At 41.2% G+C, this 25,403-nt stretch overlaps 1 protein-coding gene and 1 pseudogene across 1 annotated transcript; both read left to right on the top strand.

Moving 5' to 3' along the window:
- Positions 1–2,490: 2,490 nt before the first annotated feature.
- Positions 2,491–3,348, top strand: LOC124854798 (annotated as a pseudogene).
- A 1,671-nt stretch (positions 3,349–5,019) lies between these two features.
- LOC118104226 lies at positions 5,020–24,864 on the top strand. Its single transcript, XM_047343011.1, is given in 10 exon segments — positions 5,020–5,493; positions 8,586–8,741; positions 9,580–9,672; positions 9,993–10,283; positions 11,747–11,932; positions 12,103–12,620; positions 14,779–14,802; positions 14,804–14,895; positions 22,966–23,187; positions 24,650–24,864. Coding segments are annotated over 10 exon segments (2,271 nt in total).
- Positions 24,865–25,403: the final 539 nt, after the last annotated feature.

The following is a 25,403-nucleotide window of genomic DNA, read 5'->3' as shown; positions in this document are numbered from 1 at the left end:
AGGGAATTTTAATTTTTGGGTGAACTGTACCTATAGGGTAAGGTTCATGCATAAGGGTGTAACAATTTGCCTTGGTTAGGATGAAAGGGGAAAATTACAATGCTATTTTAAAGGAGCACGGGCTGTCACGCTGTGTATGGGCGCCGCCGCCTGACCAATTTACAATAAACGAATAATATTTTATAAGACCGATAACCTTGTCATCTGGCCCCACCACATATGAAATAATATATGTAATAACGAAATAAACCCAGAACGTTGCATTCAATTATCTGTATTGACAATAAACCTAATCATACACACGTAACACCTGGACGTGTGCCCGCAAACAAAGACAGGAATGTGAACACAACCACACAATTTAAACAAATCCCATACATCAATATTTCCCAAACCCCAGGTTCATACAGTCCCTTATAGTGGTGAATCACCCCAAAACGTCCCAAAGCAACGTTTACGCAGGTGTGGCGTGGTGAGATGCCGCAGTTTGCACGTTATGTTGGAGCTTTAGACATTCAACCAGTCAGCCTTTGGTTGTTTTTGTTTTCGTTGGCATGCTAACACACTATATTCTTGTTAGTAGGCTAGTGTATAAACTGATTACGTACCATCACATGATTTCCACCGTTTTGGGCTGACAAAGTAAACAGTGCCATAGTAATAGTAATATGACTGCCGTTCCTCGTCATTTGGAAGGCAAACAAAGCCTGGATGTAGGGTCAGGAATGGGCAACTGCCTCCAAAGGAGACACAGGTGTTTCATTTTCGTTCATCTGTTGGAGGGAAGTAATGAGGGGTCGTGGTACAGTGGGTAGGGGCACACCTCCATTCCATCTGTGGTGCTAAGGCTATTTAGCTCTCACTGTTGAAAAAACACTCTGTGTCCTCTCAGCTGAATGTAAAAATGATTAAATTATAGACATGTAAAGGTAGCGATAAGTATGTGGCCCTATGTAACGGATTATACCGTTTTTTCATCTTGAATGTAATTGAGTAAAAAGTAAAAAGTATTCTGCAAAACAACTACTTTCAGGGGAACAATTCATTAAAAAAACTACCGAAGTACATAAACTCGTAACCAAGTAAATGTGGTTACCTCTGCCCTTTCCCCCACCAGTCCCACTGGTGGTGTGGAGTAATTCTTTTATGGGGCACTGTCCTCTCTGTTGCACTCACTGCATTAACCGCAGCAGTAACACATTGCCATTCAGTGTGTTCTCTTAAAGTTTTGCCACTTGTGGTAAAGAGACCTTGTGAGACTTCTGGAATAAAGAGATCTGAGAATAATAGTCTTTTAAGTAGTGGTGCACCGATGTATCGGCCGTATATCGGTAGCGGCCGGTGTAAACCCGGCGTTACACACCAAGAAGGCCACATGCAAGTAATAAACAAATATCGGTATCGGCTATCGGCTAGATTGTTGTTTTAAATATCGGTATCGGCCAAGAATTTCCATATCGGTGCATCCCTACTTTTAAGTATACTTTATTCCTTGCAAGGAAGGTCAGATAATCACACAGCATGTGAAGAGCATTCTGCAGAGGGAATGACAAAGAAACATTCATAGGCATGTGCTTTTATGCAGATTTAGTAAAGAGGTGAAAATGTGTGTGTGAAGAGGTGAAATAGGTGTGGGTGTGTGAACTGAGAGAAAAGTAAAATCCCAGGAGATAAGACATAGGCTAAAGGCCTCTTTGAGGTCCTAGACACAGACACAGGCGGAAGGCCTCTTCGAGGTCTTGGTGGGGGGAGACGAGCACAGTCTCAGATTTGTGGCTCTGATGTCATCTTGGCAGTTACACAAGCAGAAATAGTATGCATACCCAGAGATAATATATAGTGTGGTATAATGGTATAATTTTCCATTACACTCCACCCTTTTGATCATACAATGATCATAACAGTAGATACAAAACACCATACTGGACATCAGACTCAGAAATTCACAAAGATTCAATCCAGGACATCATAACATGGTGATAAGAAAGCAATTGCAGTTTTTGTGGAAGAAAAGCTAGCATGGAGGGTGTAGGAAGAAATTCTTTTACACAAATGCATCGTCTAAATTACATTCAAACCAATATTATTCAATTCAGTTCTATTTGTATAGCACCAAATATCCAATTCAGTGTGGGGACGCTCTTTTAATATCTATGTTGTCTAGGGAGTGAAGCCTTTGACTTTGGCCATGCTCTCACACTCCCCCAAACACGACAGACTTCTTCGTGTCACGTGCTACGGTAAGCGAATTGCGTCATTTCCTGTTTTCCTGCCGCTGGTGGTGGTCGCTCTCTCTGAACTAGCTCCTCTGCTAACACAGCTATTTATCTATATTACTACGGCTAAAATCGCCGGTCTATAGTTAAAAATCCACACATACCAACCCCTACTCTTTGGTGCTTTAAGCGATTCTGTGTCTTTCCATCTGCGTGTCACCGGATTCTTCTGTTTGAGCTCACCCTCGTACTCTAACAGGCTAATATAGCAGCGATGGCTTCTCTCCCTCCCTCTTGCTCCACTGCTCTCTCCTGCTCCGAGTGTCTCATGTTTACTTACTCCTCCGCCTCCTTTAACAGTAGTGGTAATAAATGTAGTGTATTGGTAGCGATGGAGGCGAGGCTTAGCGACTTAGAAGCTCGGCTCTGCAGCTTAGAACCTCCGTTAGCTGTAGTTAGCCAGCCCCCGCTAGCCGCTGCGGAGCCACCTATCTTAGCACGTAGCTTAGCCTCAGCTAGCAGTCCCTCGACTTGTCCCGTGCAGCCGGGAGCCCAGGGCGGCTGGGTGACTGTCCGGAGGGGGCATAGTGCTACCCTTAAAAAGCCCACGATTAAAGACCCACCAGCTCACGTTTCAAATAGATTCTCTCCACTCAGCGACGCACCCGTTGAGAAGCAAACTCTGGTCATTGGCGACTCGGTTCTGAGAAACGTGAGGTTAGCGACACCAGCGACCATAGTCAATTGCATTCCAGGGACCAGAGCCGGCGACATCGAATCCAAACTGAAGCTGCTGGCTAAAACTAAACGTAAATACAGTAAGATCGTAATTCACGCCGGCAGCAACGACTCCCGGCTTCGCATGTCGGAGGTCACTTAAGTTAATGTGGAGTCGGTGTGTGCTTTTGCAAAAACGATGTCGGACACAGTAATTTTCTCTGGACCTCTCCCTAACACAACAGGTGATGACATGTTTAGCCGCATGTTGCCTTTTAACCGCTGGCTGTCGAGGTGGTGTCCTGTAAACGCTGTGGGCATTGTAGATAATTGGCAAACTTTTTGGAGGAAACCTGGTCTTGTTAGGAGAGACGGCGTTCATCCCACTTGGGATGGAGCAGCTCTCTTATCTAGGAATATTACCCAGTCTATTAAATGACAACCCAGAGTTGGGACCAGGAAGCAGAGCTGCAGTGCTAAACACTTCTCTGCGCTCCCTCTGGATAAGTCACACAACCACAACCCGATAGAGATTGTGTCTGTCCACCGTCCCATTAAATTATTTAAATCAAACAATAACAGAGGGAGAATTCCACACAAAAATCTAATACAAATTAACACAACCTCTGCAACAACTCAGGAAACAAAGACTTTTAAATGTGGTCTTTTAAACATAAGATCATTATCATCAAAGGCTATTTTAGTTAATGAACTAGTCTCAGATCAAAAAATAGATTTATTGTCCCTCACTGAGACCTGGCTGCATCTCGATGAATATGTCAGTCTAAATCAGGGGTGGGCATTGTACGGCCCGCGGGCCACATCCGGCCCGCGGGCTGTCCGTGACCGGCCCGTGTGAGGTTGGTTGGAAATTACAAAGTAAACATTTTTTTCTAATTTTACCTCATGCATGGACTAAAGCTGCAGTGCTTTTATTTTGAAGTGTTTTATTCACGTAATGACGCAAAACGTAAATCAAATACGTGCGCATGATTGAATCAAGTGTACGAGCAGTCACAACTCACACGACGACTTTAGCCCTCAAAAATGTTTGCTCATGCTAAAAAAAGAAAGGTAGACACCGAATGCAGGGTTTTCAACAAAAAATGGACTGCTAAGTATTTTTTTACTGAAGTCGGAGGTAAAGCCGTGTGTTTAGTTTGCGGAGAGCAGATCGCGGTGTTTAAGGATTTCAATTTGAGTCGGCATTACGAGACGAAGCACGCGGAGAAATACAAAAGCTTGACTGAGGCTGAAAAGGCAGGGACATCGGAAGCTTTGCTAGCTAAGCTACAAAAGCAGCAAGGCTTTTTTACCAAGCTTCACACATCCAGGGATGCAGCAACCAAGACCAGCTTTGTGATATCCCACAAAATCGCTAAAAACAGTAAGCCATTCTCGGAGGGGGAGTTTGTCAAAGAGTGCTTGGTGGACTCTGCAGCACTAATATGCCCTGAAAAAAAAGAAGCGTTTGAGCAAGTCCCGCTATCCAGGCGAACCGTGACGAGAAGGATCGAGGACATTGCGGGGAATCTGGAGCTTCAGCTGCAACGTGAAGTGGCAAGTTTTGACTTTTTCTCCTTGGCTTTGGACGAGAGCTGCGATGTCCGTGACACAGCCCAGTTACTCGTATTCGTCCGTGGGATAAAGGACTTCAAGATTACGGAGGAGCTGGCAGCACTGCGGTCAATGAAAGGGACAACGACAGGGAGCGATCTATTCACGGAGGTAGATGCATGCATGAACACGCTGGGTCTGAAATGGGACAGACTGGCAGGTGTCACAACGGACGGCTGTCCAAGTCTGACCGGCAAAAATGTCGGACTTTTGAAACGTATGCAAGATAAAGTGACTGAAATCGACCCAGATCAGAAATTGGTATTTTTGCATTGTATAATACATCAGCATGTGTTGTGCAAGTCAGTGCTAAAAATGAACCATGTTATTGATGTTGTCACTAAAATAGTTAACTTCATCAGCACGAGCATTGAACCATAGACAGTTTGTTTCACTTTTGGAGGAGCATGAGACTGAACATGGTGACATAGGCTACCACACAGCTGTCAGATGGCTCAGCCTGGGCAAAATGCTAAAAAGAGTATGGGAGCTGAAAGCAGAGATTCGAGAGTTCTGCGAAAAGAAAGGCAAGGACATCCCAGAGCTCTCAGATGAGGACTGGATGGCAGATTTTGCATTTGCTGTTGATGTGACTGCACTGATGAATGAACTGAACACCAAACTGCAAGGCAAGGGCCTATTTGTTCATGAAATGCACAGCCTGGTGAAGGCTTTCATGAGAAAGTTGCAGTTATTTTCAAGCCAACTGGAGAGCAACAATCTCACTCACATGCAAACCCTGAAAGAAGTCACACCATCAGCTGATCACCTTTGCAGGTACTCATCCATGCTAGGAGCACTGCATGGTGAGTTTTCAAGGCGATTTGAAGATCTCAGAATGATCGAGGATGAAATGCACATGATTTCCTCTCCCTTTACCTGTAGTGTGGATAATGCACCCAGTGATGTTCAGCTGGAACTCATTGACCTGCAGTCTGATGCGGTACTCGCAGAGCATTTTAAGTCAGGATCACTGCTGGATTTTTACTCTTTCCAACTTCCCAAACATAAGGAGACATGCTCAGAAGATGTTGGTTCTCTTTGGCTCGACCTACATATGTGAAAAAACATTCTCAGTGATGAAGTTTACTAAATCCAGGTATAGATCCTCTCTCACTGATGATCATCTGGCAGCTGTGCTTCGCATCTCCACCTCAGACATTCAACCTGACTTTGATGCACTTGTGAAAGCCCAACAAAGACTAGATTTCTCTCACTGAACTGAAAAAAATCAAATGAGGTGGTTAGACTAGAACAGCTGGCATGTAAAGGCACCAACTAGCAGTGAACTGGGACACTTTCTTTGGAGGCCTTTTTCTCAAAATCACAGTTCAGTGACAATCGTTATAATATGATGTATCTTGCTTACTATTTGGAGTACAAAGACAATATTGCGTTGTCTTTAGAAAGCTAAGAACCTCTTTCCAACAGTATATGGAACTCAAAATGTGTTTTGGGGTGAATGTGCCTGAAAATGACACTATTTCTATTACTGTTTTTGTTTACCATTGTTTTGGGAAATTTTATTGAATAAATGACATTTTTTGTAAGGCAACCTCGCTTTTTCATTGCTTAATCATAACATGCAGTACTCTTACCAGTCTTACCAGCTTGTCAAAACAATGCTATATACTGCTTTTATAAAGAAATATAATTAAAGGGGACATAGCATGCCCATTTTACCACAAGTTGATATGGTTCCTTGGGGTCTTAATGAAATGTCTGTAACATACTTTGGTCAAAATACCACAAGGATCATATAAAACAGCACCCTTTTTACCCTGTATAAAACAGCCCTCCACAGAGCGACCTGTTTTGACTGCCTGTTCCTTTAAATGCTAATGAGCCAGCTCCCCCCTCCCCCCTCTCCCCCCATGATTTTAAACGATATAAATTACATATTTTATATGATATAAATTATCAAATATGCATCCCATACTTTGTATTCCCCTTGTTGTCCTGGAGTTTTAATTTTCCCAATCACATAATTAAATGTCCCCCTCTGCCCATCCACTACAAGCACACAAGCAGACAGACAGAGAGAGAAAGAGAGGTGGGGGGCTATGAAGACCATCATTTACCCCCGAACCCCGACATTCAACGGGTACAACAACAAGCGGAGAAAGCAGAATCGCGGGCTGACCTTATATATACAGTCTATGGGGCTGACCAGCGGAGAAATGCTCGTCCCGTGTGAACAGCCAGGCGGCTGCGCGCTGGGAACGGCGCTGCGCTGCCTCGCAGTGGCACTTCCGCGTCCGGTGTACCCCGGCGTAACTACTGTAACCCGGCGGAACTACTGTAACCCGGCGGAACTACTGTAACCCGGCATACAGTAGAGCTGAACACTGCGAAGTCTTCCACACAGCTGGCAGTGTGGAAGACCGCTGCGAGGCAGCGCGCAGCCGCCTGGCTGTTCACACGGGACGAGCATTTCTCCGCGCTGGTCAGCCCCATAGACTGTATATATAAGGTCAGCCCGCGATTCTGCTTTCTCCGCTTGTTGTTGTACCCGTTGAATGTCGGGGTTCGGGGGTTACAGTAGCGCTGAACACTGCGGAAGTCCTCCACACTGCTGCTGTGTGGCGCTGACACAAATTCCAGCTCACGCACGGGAGAGCGAGGGTCGCTCCCGAGCAGCTGCTGCAGCCTCCCAGTCCCAACGATCCAGACAAATGCCACATGTGAGTGAATCGCGGGCTGACCAGCGGAGAAATGCTCATCCCGTGTGAACAGCCTGCCTGCGTTGAACGGCGCGGCGCTGCTCTCGCAGCCTCCGGTGTAAACCCGAAGTAACGAGTGTGGGGGACGGACGGGACGGGGGCAAGACCATGTGGGAGACTTCCAGTGTATTGTTACGACACAATACCCAGGAAGCGCAATCGAGTCGCCTAGCATGACGTTTCTGACTTAGAGGAACTATAACAAAACACGCGAGTGTTTTTTCCCCAGAGTTTTTGGGTTGGTAGACATGCCAGATACCCACATTAACCTGTAGAAGCACTAACAAAGTGGAATTTGCATGCTATGTCCCCTTTAATATTATGCAGAATTGAGTTCAGCCTTTGGCCTGGCCCCCCACAATATTTTCTGTTTCTCATGTGGCCCCATGGAAAAAATAATTGCCCACCCCTGGTCTAAATGAATCTACTCCCCCCAGTCATGTAAATTCACACGTTCCCAGAGAATTCGGCCAAGGAGGTGGAGTTGCTGCTATTTTTAACTCCAGTCTATTAATTAATCCTAAACCTAAACTAAGCTACAACTCATTTGAATGTCTTGTTCTTAGTCTTCCACACCAATCCAAGAAACAGCCAATCATACTTGCTGTAGTTTACGTGCTCCTGGGGCTTATTCTGAATTTTTAACGGAATTCCCTGAGTTTTTATCAAACCTAGTCCTAAAGACCGATAAAATTATTATTGTTGGTGACTTTAATATTCATGTTGACAATAATAATGATAGCCTTAGCGTAGCATTTATTTCAATACTAGACTCAATAGGTTTCTATACCACAGTTTTCTTATGAGGTGGAGCTGCAACTGGGGAAGGCCAATTAGGAATATTGGAAAAATGGCACCTTCCTGAACCCAAGCCCAAAACTCAAGTCTGCCATTTTAGAGTCATTGGCTTCAGAAATAATTAAGTACAAAGCTTACCCTTCAAGTGCAGAGTTCGATAATGTAGCAGACGCTTTGATTAAAAAGCATGCATGCCTAAAGGAGCAAGGTTCTGTCACAGGATTCTATGGTTGGAAGATCAGTTTAAAGTACAAAATGGCGAATTATCAGATGGCCAGCTCTTTTTACCGAACGTGAGGTAAGTCAGAATTAAGTGTCCAACTCTTAACACGACTCACAAATAATTATTATTGTAAAAATATTGTATCAGAATTTGGAATGTAAAAAATTGATATTTCCATTATTGGAGCCCTACTGAAGATACAAATTTTCTTTATGCAGCTTTTTATTATTTCTGTATTGCCAAATTGCTAAAAGTTGTTTTCTGTCTCCCCTCCCCAACTCTTCTTTCCAGATATGCGCAGAATTCACACGTATTACCACCATCCCACTAATGTCCAAGTTTATGTCAGAACTTGACCACCACTCCACCAAGCTGTCCAGAGTTTGCCGTAAGAAGGGAGGTGCAGCAGGACGCAACATCGCAGAGATCATGGCTGTCATTGACGAGGTTTGTGATTAGTTTTGTGGAGTGTTTCAGTCTTGCTGATTTTACACTCGAGACAACATCTGAAAAGATATTACAGTTTTTGACGAATGTCTGAGTCAGGATAAAATCACTCCATAATCTCTGCGCTCCTGTCACCACAGTTAATGGAAACTACAAAACTCAGTTGGAGATGTCTTAATGCTGTTTTTTTCTCATTATGACAATTGGGGGGAAAAATTGAAAATGTTTAATATTGCTAGTGCATGTGCCAAATCTTGCATCAATTAATCTGCTTTTGACTGTCTTGATTGGAGAAAAAGGACTTCTCAGACGATAGAGTCTAGCATGCCATTCTTTCCATTGGGATGTTGTGGGGCATCCCAGACATCTTATCGCTGTCTTTGGATTATGTCAAACTACAAGGGGCAAAGATGCATGTTTATTGGTTTCGATATTCATAATCGGGCATGATACTGAAAATGGGTCAGCCATGATGAAATTGCGTCAAAACAGACTGAATTTGCATAGTCTGATCCCGGAATTAGTTGCACCGAAGCACTTCTGTCTAGTCGTAACCAGGATCTGCGATGAACTGGTAGTGGATCGCGGGCTGGAGTGGCTGCTGAGTCAAATGTACACCTAGTTATAAAATTCAGTATTATGTCCGGTGAAGTTTTTTCAAAAAACCAACCAGTTAGAAACATTTAAACTGGCCCAAATCTACTCTCTTTAACCAAGTCACACAAATTTGGCCTATTCTATGTGGTCTCTATGCTCCAATGTATGGGGGGCTTAATTCTTACTTTCTTCTCTTACATGACAGTGAAGTGTTGTACAGTGACATTTCCTTCTTTTACAGAATGACACCATTGCTACAAGGAGGGCTTGCAACCTTAAATCACTTGCTGTGTATTTCAATGAAGACCCAGAGAAGCTCATAAAGGAATATCTGGTAAGTGTAAGAAAATGTCCCATTAACAGTGTAGAATTAGTATGTTAAAGAGGAACGGTGGTGGCAATGATACAAGTCCTAGTAGCAATAATATGGCAGAATGGATCACATAATTATATACATTGCATATCATTTACTGATAGAGATTAAAAGAGATGATAACTTTTAAGCTTTGGTTAGCAGGGATATTTTGACCTAAATCTGTTCCCCATAAAATACACAAGCTAATGGTGGGAGTAAAGGAAGAAAGAATAGATTTACCTGTTCAACACAGGTCTTCTTATGTTCAATAAAATGTCTCTTTTTGGTCTGTGATTTAGGATGTGAACTTTGAGGATGCCCAGAGACCAATGGATGGGACTGCCATCGGGATCTACGTCATCAAACATGAGGGTGCAGATGCCTCCGATCCACCAGAAGATGTAGGGATCATAGTTGAGGATGTCGCTGTGCTCCAGGACATTGGAGATGCTGCCAGTGCCACTGCTCTGCTGTTAGGGGTCATCTATAACATGAACTTGAGCTACCCGCCTGAACTCAAGAACACGTTTGAATTTCTTCAAAAAGTCCTGATGGGAATTGATACCCACCGCCTTTCAAACAAGGTCCAGGTACTTAAGAATAAACTTTATGAATGAGGTGAGAGATCTTTGAGCCATGGGGAGAAGATGTTTTATTGACTGTTCAACTGTTCGTATTCTCTGTCAAGTTGCTTGATTCTGTGCGATGTCTATGTTCTGTTCTATGCACTTAAGCTTTTCATTTGAAAGTATGTAAGTAAATATTTTTTAAATATGTTCTGTGCAATATTTTGTATTCATCAGGTTTTGCTGTACTTGCTGGGTTTTACTGTTAAACACTAAATGGGATAGTTCCTGAGAGGTGACTAAAGTTCCCAAACTGCAATTTGCGGCAAAATAAATGCAGTTTTGTTGTGACGACAGTGTGTGTGTGAGATGACTTTTTAACATACTTTTAACATAACAATATTAAGTAGGTTCAATGAAAGAATATTACATAAAAGTCAACTAATATAGTTAAATTGAATGTACTCAATTTACTTGTGTAACTTTAATTAGTTGAACATAACAGTATTAAGTAGGTTCAATGAAAGAATATTACATAAAAATTAACTAATCGAGTTCAATTTAATATACTCAATTCCCTTGTGTATAATGTATTTGATTTCATTTAGTCCATATTACAAAATAATGTACCTTAGCAGTTACTTAACACAGTTGTGTGGAACCACTTGACATAACTATTTTAAGTAAATCCAAAAATAATTTTTTTTGAGTGCAGCTGCTGGGTTGATGCCCTTCTATGGCCCTGTCCAGCTCTCCTTGTGCAACAGCCGGTCTCCTGGTATCTCGTCCATGCTTTTGAGACTGTGCTGGAAGACACAGAAAACCTTCTTGCGACCTCACTTATGGATGTGCCATCCTTTAGGAGCTGGAGTACGTGTTCATCCTGATTGGGCTGCAGATACTGCCTCATGCTACCAGTAGTGACAAAGACACTAGCAGAACACTAAACTAGAGAAGAAGCAGTCAGGGCAATTGTCTTTGGCCACCACATGTAAAACCATTCCCTTTTTGGGGGTTGTCTTGCTTTTGCCTCTCCACCTGTTGTCACTTTCATTTGCACCAAACCAGCTGAAATGATTCACAATCACTTGTGCTTCCTAAACGGACAGATTGATATCCCTGAAGTTTAACAGACTTACTGTGACGATTAAGTGTTCCCTTCATTTATTTTTTGCAGTGTATTATGCTAAACATGACAAACGACATTGCTATTTCAACACTACCAAACAGACAACGCAACACAATGCTCTGTTATTCTCAACAATACAGTATTAACTCAAATGTTACCATATCTGTCTAACTGTGATGCTTATGCTGAAGATACATTTGTAAAATAAATTGCTTATTTAAACCTAGCCTATAACTCACCCTATCATTGATGAGCAGCATCTGTGCCGCTTCGTAAATTGTGTAGAATTGTGTAGAGTTTTTATGTGTTTCTATTTTTGCATTTTTATATTTGGAGCATAACCATGTTCTATTCACAGTACTTTGGTTCAGTGGATGAAAATGTTTGTGATGTCGTTGTGATGAGAATCAAAGCTCTGGATAAAGACCTTGAAAACACAGATAACTGGGTCACTGTCTTTACATTTGCAAAAGGAAATGAAGATAATCTCTTCTCCATTGAGACAGACAAAGAAACGAATGAGGGCATCCTTAGGCTGATCAAGGTATTTAGACTCGCACAATTACATTAATTCGTCAATTAATAAATATTGTGGTAATTTACATTTTTTATTGTCATTACTAAAACTAGTTTTGGGGTAGGCTCTATTGCAACTTCTTATTTCTTGCTGTCTTGTCTTTAAACCTTTACCATGACCTGGACCTGAACCAATAGCCTGTGGATTTTGAAGAAGTCCAAAATCTTAATCTTGGCCTACTCATTGAGAACATAGCTCCTTTTGTGGAAGGTGGTGCTATTCGGATGGATGTGGATGTTCGGGCTAGAAAGGGAAGTCCTCTGGCTCCTGGTGCTGGTGCTGGCACTGGAGTTGAAGCTGGTGTGAGTGCAGTGGTAGAGTTGAAAGTAGAAGAAGAGGTGGAAGCAAACACTGAACTGGAAGGGGGTGGGGACATAGGACCTAATTCTGGGGCAGGTCTTGCCCCTGGACTTTGGCCTGGAGTAGGTGGACATAAGCCGGGTGTCAAACCAGGACCAGGGACAAAGCCACATGCACCAACAAAAACTTATCCCATTAAGATAGCAGTGAATAATGTGCCAGAGGGTCAAGTATTCATACCTGATACCAAGACTGTTCCTGTATCAGAAGATCAAAAAGAAGGTCCTGAGGACGGTGTGATCACAGTGTTTGCTGCTTTTGATCCAGACACAGGAATACCAGCTGAAGATGTAAGGTTAGTTAAACTGCACAAGCTACAGGTACATTAAACAAGGAGATTTTACAGCCAACCTAGCAGCTAAGGCTGAAAAGATTGTAAATCATTTTGCAGGAATTAACTCATGAAGTTGACTGGACATATTGAAATGACGATCTGATCATCCTGATCCAATAGTTTTAAAGACATTTCACTCAATACCAAAACTCCTAACCTAGTAATTATTTGGACACGAAAAATAAAAAATTCACTCATTATCTACTCAACACTATGTCGATGGAGGGGTGGGTGAAGTTTATGAGTCTACAAAAATCTTTTGGAGTGTCAGGGGTAAACAGTGTTGCAGCCAAATCCAATACACTTAAAGTAACTGACGACTCTTTCAAGCGTAAAAAAACTAAAGAAAAAAAAACATATAATGCCTCCATACTGCTTGTGTGGTGTTATCCAAGGGTCTGGAGGACCTGACATTCAAATTAAACTTGAAAGGGCTTCATTTACACTGTGTTTTAAGCCTAAAAGTCTGCTACCAGAAGTGGCGATGCTAGTGGAAGTAGTGATGCTAATGCGCACCCTGTTCGTGCCATTGGGTGAGAGCTCGTGTGCAGTGTGTGTGTGGTGTTTCCGGTGTGTGCATGCGAATGTGAACGTCGCTCCAAGGAGGATATTAGAGGACATTTAGGCTTAAAACATGGTGTAAATGATGCCATTTCGTCAGGATTTGGCTGCAATGCTGTTTACCCCTGAAACTCCTAAAGTGTTTTGTTGATTCAAAAACTTCACCCACCCTTCCATCGGCATAGTGGTGAGTAGATAATGAGTGAATTTTCTTCTTTTTTTTTTTATTATCCCTTTAAATAGTTAGAATCGATCAATCAAATTTTATTTGTATTGCCCTCATTCACAAATCCCAATTTGTCTCATAGATTCTGCCATAACTAAAGGTATTTTTTACTTTCTTGAGTTATGTTAGATTGACATCACTCTCCTCACAGAACTTAATATATAGCTTGAGCAAAGAGGCAATAACCTTAGGATAAATACTAAAAGGGCAGGAAACAGCAACATTGTTTTTATCAGTGAGCCTTGGATGTGTTGATGGGTCTATACCAGGGGTGGGCAAACTTTTTGACTCGCGGGCCACAATGGGTTCTAAAATTTGACAGAGGGGCCGGGCCAGGAACAGATGGATGGAGTGTTTGTGTGAACTAATATAAATGATATTGATCATTTTTCGGGCAAAGCGAAAAAGTGAAGGGAGCACCCTATCTAACTCAGCAATGTAAACAAACCCTGAAAATGGCGCTGACGGCCCACAATGCATTGCGAGATCATGTGCCCTTTCGAGCCCTATACACCAGGGGTCCCCAACCCCCGGGCCGCGGACCAGTACCGGGCTGTGGGTCATTTGGTACCGGGCCGCACAGAAAGAATAAACAACTTACATTATTTCTGTTTTATTTATTATCTGATTCTGAACTGTGTTTTATTTTGAAAAATGACCGGATCCTCTCCGTTATGACTCATGCTTTACGCATGCCAAGACGCTTGTCTCGGTTACGTGACTTTTTCGCTAAACACAAACCCACACGGTAGCAAAAATGAGCAAAAAACAAACGTCTCTGGGAAGTTTTTTTGCGATGGGGAAAAGGCAAAGTGAGGCTCCGTAGCCACACCTTAAAGGCCGGTCCGTGAAAATATTGTCTGACATCCAACCGGTCCGTGGCGCAAAAAAGGTTGGGGACCGCTGCTATACACCACACTCCCGGTCAAAGTGCGCCATCTAATGAGGAAATGGGGGCATTACAGGAGAAAGGTAAAGTTTAATTTAATTTAATAATATTTGGAAAAAGTTCGGCGGGCCGGATTAAAAAGCCCAACCGGGGGCCATACTTTGCCCATGTCTGGTCTATACTAACCATTTTTATCTGCTTCCAGAGTTTATGTTGAGTTTGGCCAATCATTTTTTGTCTTTATATACTCATTTAGACATGATACTGCAAATGATCTTCTCATATAACTCTATAGCAAGACATTGATTAAGCACATTTACCAAAATTTTAACATTTTACATTAAACAAATCACTACTTTTGATTAAACAATTTACCACTGCTTACTGTAACTATTCTTGTTGTTTATTGTTTCTTTACTGACATATTTGTTGGTGTTGTTTAGTTATGCTAAAGCCTACGATCCAGACAGCTGCGATGAAACTCAACAATGTACCAGACAGAGAGTCGCCATTCTTGGAGAATGGCACCTACATTGCCAAGATTCTGGCAATTACCAAAGGTAATACTTTTAGCTTTTATGTCAATGTCAATGTCAATTTTATTTATATAGCACATTTAAAAACAACTTGGTTGTACATTATAAGGTAATACATTATAGTGCAAGTAATACAAATAAAATATAATTATTAATGTAAAATAAAATCAATAAATAAAATAAAATAAAAGATATATGATAAGATAAATAAAATCTGCTGCGATGAAACGTACTCAACTCGAGCAGAAAGCTTGGGAGAACAGGTGTGTTTTTAGTAGCGATTTAAAGTTTGTTAAAGACGGGGCAGATCTGATGTGAAGTGGTAGGTTGTTCCACAGGTTTGGGGCGGCTACTGCGAAGGCGCGATCACCTCTGATTACTAGCCTTGTCTGAGGTTTGTCAAGGAGCAGTTGAGTGGCTGATCTCAGTTCCCTAACTGGAGTGTGCATGAGAAGTTCGGATAAGTAAGACGGTGCCAGTCCGTTAAGAGATTTAAAATGCCTCCACATAAGCAACAGCCAGTGACCGGAAGCATTATGTTTTCCGGTTGTCTGTTAGTACGTCCCATTCTCGTGATCATATCTCAAGAATTCATTGGGGAAATGTGGGGCTCATGAATGAGCTGATACAATATCTCAGGAACACCTTCAGCCAATCCATTAAAATTTGTTACAAACATTCACTTGGACTCCAAATAGAACTTAATAGAATTTGGTGATCAAAGGTCAAGGTTACGGTGACCTAATGTTTTTTTGAATATGATATTCCAGGAACACTCATAAAGACTTTCATTACATCTGATACAAATATTAATTTGGATTCTGGATGATCTGATTAAACTTGGTGGTCAAAGATCAAGGTAAAAACTCTTTTTTGCTTGATAAACGTGTCATCTGAAGTGCCCCACTCATAAATTAAAGGTCAAAGGTCATTACCATGGTGGTGCCAGAAAACATATATTTGGCCTCTTGAACACGATTTTCCAAGTCTTGTTCCTTTAGTGTTAGTGCCTTTTTCAATACATCTGACACCAATATTTACCTGGACCCAAGGAAGAACTAATTACAATGGGTGGCAAAAGTTAAAACTCAAATCAAATGTGACCTCACATCCGTATCCTAGCAACACATCTAGGAGATTTTGTCACATTGGCACGTATGTTTACTATTACTGAGGGATGTCTTGCAACTTTTCACAATCTCTGCTGTCAGCAAGTTTCTGCCTATTCCTACCTATTTGAGGCTCCTGCATGGCTGAAATGTAGGCATGCCTATAATGAAAATGTATAATAAATGTATTTCTCTAAAAAAACAATACAATAATAATAAAAAACAACTAAGACAAGCAACAGTACTGTAAAAAATGGTGATCGATGAAAATATTGAATTAATAAAAATGAAAATGACAAAACAAATTGATTCAGCATATTGATCATGCAATAAATAAAATATAGGGGTATTCACTAACCATAAGCTGATCAAAAGATAGTAGATTAGTCTACTTTTACAAGAAGATAGTGAGTCCATAATGACCTTTACCTAATTACCTAAGGGTTCTTAATGGTATGATCCATACAGTAATTTACCAAAGACATAGATCATACATTTTAAATCAATGTGAAGTACTTTTACATTACATTTCATTTAGCTGACGCTTTTATCCAAGGACACTTACAATAAGTGCATTCAACCATGAGAGTACAAACCCAGAACAACAAGAATCAAGAAAGTAACAATTTTCTTCAAGAAAGCCAAACTACAAAGTGCGGCGGAAGATGTGTAGACTTTCTGCTGTCCTGATGTCAATGGGGAGCTCGTTCCACCATTTAGGAGCCAGGACAGCAAACAGTCGTGATTTTGTTGAGTGGTTAGCTCGCAGTGAGGGAGCAACAAGTCGATTGGCAGATGCAGAGCGGAGTGAACGGGCTGGGGTGTAAGGTTTGACCATGTCCTGGATGTAGACTGGACCCGATCCGTTCGCAGCATGGTACGCAAGTACCAATGTTTTGAAACGGTTGCGGGAAGCCACACAGTAACCAGTGAAGGGAGCGGAGGAGCAGAGTACTGTGAGTGAATTTAGGTTGGTTAAAAACCAGTCGAGCTGCTGCATTCTGGATGAGCTGCAGAGGTCGGATGGCACTAGCAGGTAGACCTGCCAGGAGGGAGTTACAATAGTCTAGACATGAGATGTCCAGAGCCTGGACCAGAACCCGCGCCACCTTCTGAGTGAGAAGGGGGCGTATTCTCCTGATGTTCTGCAGCATGAATCTACAGGAACGTGTTGTTGCAGTAATGTTGGCAGTAAGGTAGAGTTGACTGTTGAGTGTTACACCCAGGTTCCTAGCAGTCTGGTTGGGGGATAACACAGAGTTGTCAAAGGTAATAGTCAGGTCGTGGGTGGGAGAACCTTTCCCTGGAAGGAAAAGTAGTTCCAGTAGTGAGAGGACACGGTTCAGACACAGATCCTCTCCAAGTTACCCTATAAGTGCGGCCGTTGAGGTAGGATGAGAGCAGGGAGAGAGCAGAGCCTGAGACACCCAGGTCCTGAAGGGAGGAAATAAGAATCTGGTGGTTCACTGGGTCAAATGCAGCAGAAAGGTCTAGAAGGATAAGGACAGAGGAGAGAGAGGCTTCTCTAGCAGTTTGAAGTTGCTCAGAGACAGCAAGGAGGGCAGTCTCAGTTGAGTGGCCTGCCTTGAAACCAGACTGGTGAGGGTCAAGAAGGTTATTATTTGTGGAGATAGGAGGAGAGTTGATTAACGATAGCTCGCTCGAGAGTTTTGGAAAGAAAGGGAAGAAGAGAGACAGGTCTGTAGTTGTTTACTTCAGACGGGTTGAGGGTGGGTTTCTTCAGGAGAGGGTTTACTCTTGCCTCCTTCAGAGAGTTAGGGAAACAGCCAGTTGACAGGGAAGTGTTGATAAGATCGGTGAGAAAAGGAAGAAGGTCAGGAGCGATAGACTGGAGAATGTGAGATGGGATGGGGTCAAGGGGGCAGGTGGTTGGGTGGGCAGAGGTTACCAAGGTAATAACTTGATTGGGAGACAGGGGGGTGAAAGAGGAAAGCGAAAGGGATGAAGATGAAGTTGATGGAAATGTAGTTACAGAGGTCATCTCTCTTTTTTGTAAAATAGTTGACAAAGTGGCTTGGTAGAAGGGGGAGGGGGACTGGGGGGGGATCAAGGAGGTTGGAAAAGATGGAGAAGAGTTTTTGGGGTTAGAAAATGAGGATTGAATTCTAGTTTGGTAAAAAGAGCTTTTGGCAGCAGAAATAGAGGCAGAGAAAAAGGAGAGAAGAGATTGATAAGTGAGCAGGCCATCAGGGTGTTTAGATTTTCGCCATTTCCTTTCTGATCCTCGCATACTGGCTCTGTCGGCGCGCACCGAGTCAGAGCTGTCGTGGCATTATAGGACAGAGAGAATCAAGAGAGGAAGACAGAGTAGAAAGGAGATTGTCTGTGGCAGAGTTAGGATGCATGAGTGAGAAAGAGTCAGTTAAAGGGAGGGCTGATAAAACAGAGGAGGCCAGAGAGGAGGGAGAGAGGGAGCGAATGTTGCGACGGACAGGTACAGAGTCTGTTGATGTGGTAGGGTTGTCAGTTTGAGGGAGTGGGAGAGAGTAAGAGATAAAGAAGTGGTCAGAGACATGAAGTGGGGTTACAGTGACGTTAGATGCAGAGCAGTTTCTGGTGAAAATATAGTGAAGGTGGTTACCAGCTTTGTGAGTAGGAGGGGAAGGACTGAGTGAGAGAGCAAAGGAAGACAGTAAAAGTAATAACTTCTGGGAAGTTTGATAGGAGGACGTCTAATTCCTCCAAGAAATCTCCCAAAGAACCTGGTTGACGGTAGAGAACAACAATGGTTAATTGTACCGGATGAGTAACTGTCACAGCATGAAATTCACAAGACAGTGGGGTAAATAGTGGAAGCGGGTAGAGAGAAAAACTCCATTTGACAAGTTGTTGGGTATTTGTGGAACGGGTGGGATAGATAAGAGAGGAAAGGTTACGGTAATGGTGTGAACGAGTGCGAGGCCTATAGTATCTACGAGTAGATATGCTTACAGGCACGGAAAGTAAACACATATTCAAATAACAGGAAACAGAGCAGCGTTATACTCAGCCTCCCCCGAAAGACTCCTTTGTCTTTATCCTCCGAGTCTTCACAGACGCTGATGCTGATGCTTCAAGCAATTCCTGTTTTTTACCCCAGAGTTTGAAGATGGTTGGCTACAGCTGTGCTGACCACACCCCCTGCTCATGAGTCAATCAGGCACCAGGTGGTAATGGCCCAGCAATAGAAACTCAGCAGAGTTCAACACAAGAGACACTTGTCACCTTAATCAGTGAAGAGGTGAGTTTCACAAAATCTCCTAATTTGCCAACAACTGATTATGGACAAAGTCTATTTACCTCAAAGGTAGAAAGTAAAATAGAACTTAGTCCTTAACAGAATTGGAATAAAAGTCAAGCACTTTAACTCTAACTGGTTCTCTTTAACTCTCAATCACTTGAGTGAAACAAAATCCTAGCTCATACAATTCAAGGTAAGACAAAACAGTACAAACTAGCAATCTAGTTAACCTAAAACAGCAGATACAATAGTAATTTAGCAGAGAAGCTTATTTAAAGAATATACTTGCTACCTAAATCCAAGTAGTCCAGTAGTATGAAACCTCAGAAGTCCAATGCACACCCAGAAGTACTTCACTTCTTGTTTTACTGTGAGCAAAGATAGAGAAGTTAAAATAGGAATGGTCAATCAATTATCAAACAATCGACAAACAATTTTATTTGTAAAGCCCATATTCACAAATTACAATTTGCTTCATAAGGCTTTACAAGGTGAGACATCCTCTGCCCTTAACCCTCATCTAGAGTAAGGAAAAGCAGGGCAGGGGTTGGGGATGTAGAAACCTCAGAGAGAGCCACATGTGAGGGATCCCTCTCCCAGGACGGTCAGATGTGCAATAGATGCCGTGTGTAGCTGAACACATCAACAAAATAACAATATTAGAAGAAACAATATTTAAAATAATGGAAAGGTGTGCCAATGTTTAAACTATTTATACATAAATATAATAGAAATGAACGGAGCAGCAATGACAATTGAAATGGAGGAGTTATTGCCAGTAATGGTAGAAGCAGTCTTGTAGTACTCATAGTCCATGATCAGTTGCCATCCATCACCACCATCCACGATCAGGATCCACTATTACGATTCACGATCAGCTGCCTCCATGATCACAATCGACCACCACTATCCACGATCAGCTACCATAACGATCCATCGTCACGATCTCTTATTTGCGATCCACCATCATGATCTATGGTCCATGATCACAATCTATGAGCCACCATCACCATCCACGATGTGACCACAGAAGCGATCCTGGATCTGCAAACGATAAAGTACAAGGACTCCAGGGAAGAGGTCAAGTCAGTAGCATGTATTGATGAGACATTAATGTGATAAAGAGGGATAAGGAAAGATAAGCTCCATGTGTCATGTGTCCCACGACAATCGTAGCAAGCAGGATGGTCGGAATTGCCGGTCCGTGCTTCCCCTGTTTCCACTTTCTCTCAGATCGCTTGCAGCGTCTCCTCACCCAGTCGGGGACAGTAGTCTGGTTAGGTTAGGTGATGTTGGCGTCCAGCGGAGAAGACAGAGGCTGCAAAGTTTCTGATGAGCTGTAGGTGGTGCTGAGTTGTTTTCACTATCTCTATCAATGTCCAGCAGAACCTGACGACTATATATGTAATGTTAAATGGTCTGTATTTATACAGCGCTTTTCTTGTCTTGATGACCACTCAAAACGCTTTACAGTACAATTTTGCCCTTCACCCATACAAACATGCATTCATACAGTGCATCTATGGGCACTTTTCTTGATTCCATATGATAGCACAAGGTCAAGTGTATGGTTACAACAATGGGTTGGTGTACACACTGACTGAAACTAATTGAGTCTAATATTGAAATAAATGCAACACTAAGGCTATCATTTTTATTATCAACATGAATATTAAAGTCACCGACAATAATAACTATGTGTTTTTAGGACTAGGCTTGATAAAAACTCATGGATGGGTGTGGCAGACTGAGAACAAGGCTTTCAAATTAGTAATAGTTTAGTTAAGGTTTAGGAATTATTAACAAACTGTATTCAAAAATAGTTGCAACTCCACCTCCTTGGCCAGAGAATGTGTGTATTTAAATGTCATGGGGGAATAGATTGTTTTGGGCTGACATATTCTTCAGGATTAAGCCAGGTCTCAGTGAGACTGATTACAATATTGTAATCTGAGATTAATTAATTTACTAAAACATCCTTTGACGACAATGGTCGTACATTTAAAAGCCCACATTTAATTATCTTGCTTTGATGTGTTTTTGTAGAGGTTGTGTTAATTTTTAATAGTTTTTTTTGTGGAATCCTCCTTCTGCTTATTTTTGATTTATATAATTTAATGGGGTTGTGGCTGTGTCACTGATCTAAAAGGGAACACAGACAAGTGTATAGGACTGCAGCTCATTTTGGATTTATAAACTGAGTTATATTCCTAGGTAAGAGAGCCGCAATGATGTGCTCACATCATTTGTTTTCTGTTAAAACTAGTTGTTGCATACTGAATATTTTGTATTCTGGGTTGTTTAATGCATGTTTTGTCAGTCCAGCAAAAAGAGCATTACTGAAAAATAAATGCATGAACCAGCTTTTCATAGTTCAAAGATGCTTAAAGGCAGTCTGTGAAATATAAAATGTTTGCTTCTGGAAATTAAGATCATAGTCTAAAATCTGAGTATTACCACTAAACCTCAAGCCTTAATTAAACTCCAACTCCTAATCCTGTTCACAGGGTTTTGCCAATAGTTAACAATGAGTAAAACTGGTGCTTAAAATGCTTCAGGCTTTAAAAAATAATATCTGTTTTATCCTCATTTGGCTGTAAAAAAATATATATGGCCATCCATATTTTAATATCAACAATGCACTGAATAAAGTAATTTAATTGACTTAGGTAAGCCATGATGTTATTTCTTACTGGGGGACTTTGATATTTGTAAGAGACAAATTAATTACATTTTCTGAAAAGTGGAGGTCAGCAGGTATTGATTTAAGATGATTGGTAAGTTCATCAACAATATTGAACAGAACTTTATTATAATTCAAAATTTCAATAACAATTTGAGAGAATTGATGCTGTCTTGATTTTTTCAGTGTTCTATACACTGAGCAGGTCCCGTAGATATTATACTCATCCTGCAGTTTGGACTTGTGGCACTGGTCTTCATTTGTGGAAGGCACTTATAAAATTATAGATCAAGGTGTCACACAAAGACAAATTGAAATATGATTTTAAATCAGCAAGGGACCGGGTACCCCTAACAGAGATAGGATATCTAGAGATCTATCAGATGTTTCTCCACAAATAGATACATGTTGCATCATCCATCCAACATAGAAAAAAAAATACTAAAGTGATTTGAAATCCCAATGTCCAGAGTGATTGTTGGTCTATGCCTTTACAAAAAATCTTGGTCAAGGGTGTGGCTATGATTATAAGCACACCTAGAAACATGCTGTATGAACTCAGAACAATTTCAGTAAACCTAAATGTTTATGAGATGTGAGAGCAGTTCATAAATGTAGTTGCAATGGTTAATGTATGCACACTGATCTATGATAGAAAACTGTCAAACCACTTTGAAACTTAAGATACGTCAGCCATAGAATGAGAAGAAGCCCAGGGGTGAAATAACTTACTCCTACTGCCACTTTTACCAGTCTTCAATAAAATCTAAGAGCTTAGACATTTTGACATGTTACAAAAACAAAGGTCAGGATAATTGAGAAGTGTGTAATAAAAAACAGTAACAGAAAAAATATCCTTAGGTATGTTACAGTTATTAGTCTGAAAAGCATACTTAGTATTGGCAGAATAATGAAAATTTGTTTTTTGGATAAAGTTACAGTAGGAGGAGCTAGTTAAGGTAGGTATTCAACCCTAACTGTATCTTTACAGAAGAGGGATCTTTATCTCTGTGTGGTCTGACAGTGTGCTGTTTGACTAACTAAGTCATTGTTATCCTCAGACGTGCCATCAAAGACAGCAACAGGAACAATAGCAATTCAAGTCATTGACTCCAATGACCATTGTCCCACACTCACCACCACACACAGCAGTCTGTGTTCCAATGAAAAAACTGTTTTTGTCACTGGATATGATAAGGATGTTAGTCCCAACAGTGCACCATTCACATTCAGAGTCATACCTGATGGGACACGAGGAAGCTGGGCTGTGGAAGTCATCAATGGTAAGAACGTGTGCAAATATGATTAGCAACAGACGGCAAAATTGATATATTAGTGATTATTCTTCCTGCAGGAATTGATCATAGAATGACTTTATTGAAAATTGCTCAGCAATTATTCTATAGATGAATTAAACATAGTAATGTTTATTGCTTAAATCTGAGCCTGTTTAAAGATTTTGAATTTGAAAAAAAGAAACAATTTGCAAAGTGCTGTGCCACAAAGATTTACCCTGATTATTTTTATTTGACTTTTTTTATATTTTAATTTACCAAAATAAATTCAATTTATAAACTGTTTTACAAATTCTCACTCTTACAAAGTGATTCTGCATGCGTATTGTTCTTACAGTAATTGCACCACACTTTTCTGTAACACTTTCTCGCCTTGTGTCCCTTTATTCCACACTTGTAGCAAGTAATGTTGGCATCTTCTTCTTTTCTGTTACTGTGTGGCTTGCTGTGGCCTCCGCCCTGTCTTGTATACGTTTTCATCACATTATCTGTAGTTGGTTCTGTCATTTTCATTTTCTCTGATTCCTCATAGACTCGTAGTCTTCTTTTGAAGTCTGCAAACGTAACGCTATCTTCATTTTGCGTCACATGGACGGCTAGCGGCTTGAACGAGTCTGGTAGCCCGCTTAGCGTCATGGCTACGATCAGTCCATCACTCATGGTTTCTCCTGCCTCTCTTAATGCTGTAATGTTGTTTTCTGCTCTTATTAAATAGTCAGTAACAGTCTCGCTGTCTGCCATATGAAGCTTGGTTAATGATGTGTACATATTTATAATCCGTGGTTTGCTCTTCCCTGAATAATGTATACGCAGGGCTTTCCTGCCATCATCAGCAGCCTCGTGACTGATTAGCGATAGGCTTTTATCGTCTATTAGCCTTACCAGCTCGGCATAGCAGTCGGCATTCTTCCGTCTGTCTTCATCGCTCGCTTCATCTGGTTCTCGTAAGATAGTCTCCTTTAACTTCAGAATGTGTAAGCAGCTTAGGAACCGCGTTTCCCAAAGGTCAAATTTCTCCTCAGACCCGTCGAATAAAAGCTGGGGTGCTGGAACTCCTGTTGCTCGGTTAGCCATCTTATCTTCCCGTCAATTTCTTCTAACTTCTTCTTTTGCTGGCTCTCGCGTTATACGTCGCATTAAACTTATTCACGCTCGCTTATCTTCAACCCTGGGCCCATAACCTGTTAAGTTATCTGACTTGCGCAGGTATAACTTGGCGTGAAAGTATAAGCGGAGCGTCTTCTTTATAAGTATTTATTCCTTACATGTGCACCGGCTATATTCATCCATCTCTCTGCACAGCATACAAGTGAACTTAACGACATACACGTCATACACACAGGTATGAGAAACCGTAACACCTCTAATATAACAGCCAATGCTATTACCGTAATACATTGATAAGAGCGTTATCTATAATGATAGTTTAACACAGTTTTTATTGTCAAAGATCCGTTTTCGTCACGTCTAAGTCTGCTGTTGCTCTGTCAGTGTGGGGGAGAAGACATTATATTTCCTGACAAATTTAATGATCTTCCATTTGATGCCAATGAACACCTAATATCCTACCACACTGAAAGCAGAGGCGAGGATAAGGTGGAGTGGCATTTTACACAACAAATGGATTCCTTACTCTTTCCTTTCAGTTTATCAGTTTATCATTGATATTTTAGAATTACTTCAGGACATTATAATGCTTAATTAAAATAGCTCCTACCTAAGGTTGGTCATTATACACATTTACGGAGCTTGTTACATCTGCTTTTAGTTGAGTTCTTTATTTGAAATATCTGATTTGAAATTTATAGTAGAAAACTACTGCTTGGGTGATTTTAAGGATTGATTCTAATGACCTAATATGAACTATATGCTTTTTTCATTATTATTTTTTTTAATCAGAGACAATGCACATTGATCAACATCAATATTACAACCAATGTAAATATGCCAGGGTTAGCTGTAAAAGCTGATTTGCACCTATAGTCCCTGAGCAGGACGACAGTAGGAGTACATTACAAGGTATCACATGAAACACAATTTAGCAGATATCAGACAGTATCTTAGTGTGGTAAATATCAGGAGAAAGAAAGAGAAAAGAAAAAACGCATTATACTAATATTTATTAGTATTTATTATAAAATGATACTGCAATATTAGCATACATATTATCTGAGAGAACATCAAGACATCAAGGGAAATATTCC

The sequence above is a fragment of the Hippoglossus stenolepis genome, chromosome 14 (assembly GCF_022539355.2).
Source record: "Hippoglossus stenolepis isolate QCI-W04-F060 chromosome 14, HSTE1.2, whole genome shotgun sequence".
In the NCBI taxonomy this organism is placed as follows: Eukaryota; Metazoa; Chordata; class Actinopteri; order Pleuronectiformes; family Pleuronectidae; genus Hippoglossus; species Hippoglossus stenolepis.
This window is presented reverse-complemented; position numbering and strand designations above follow the sequence as displayed.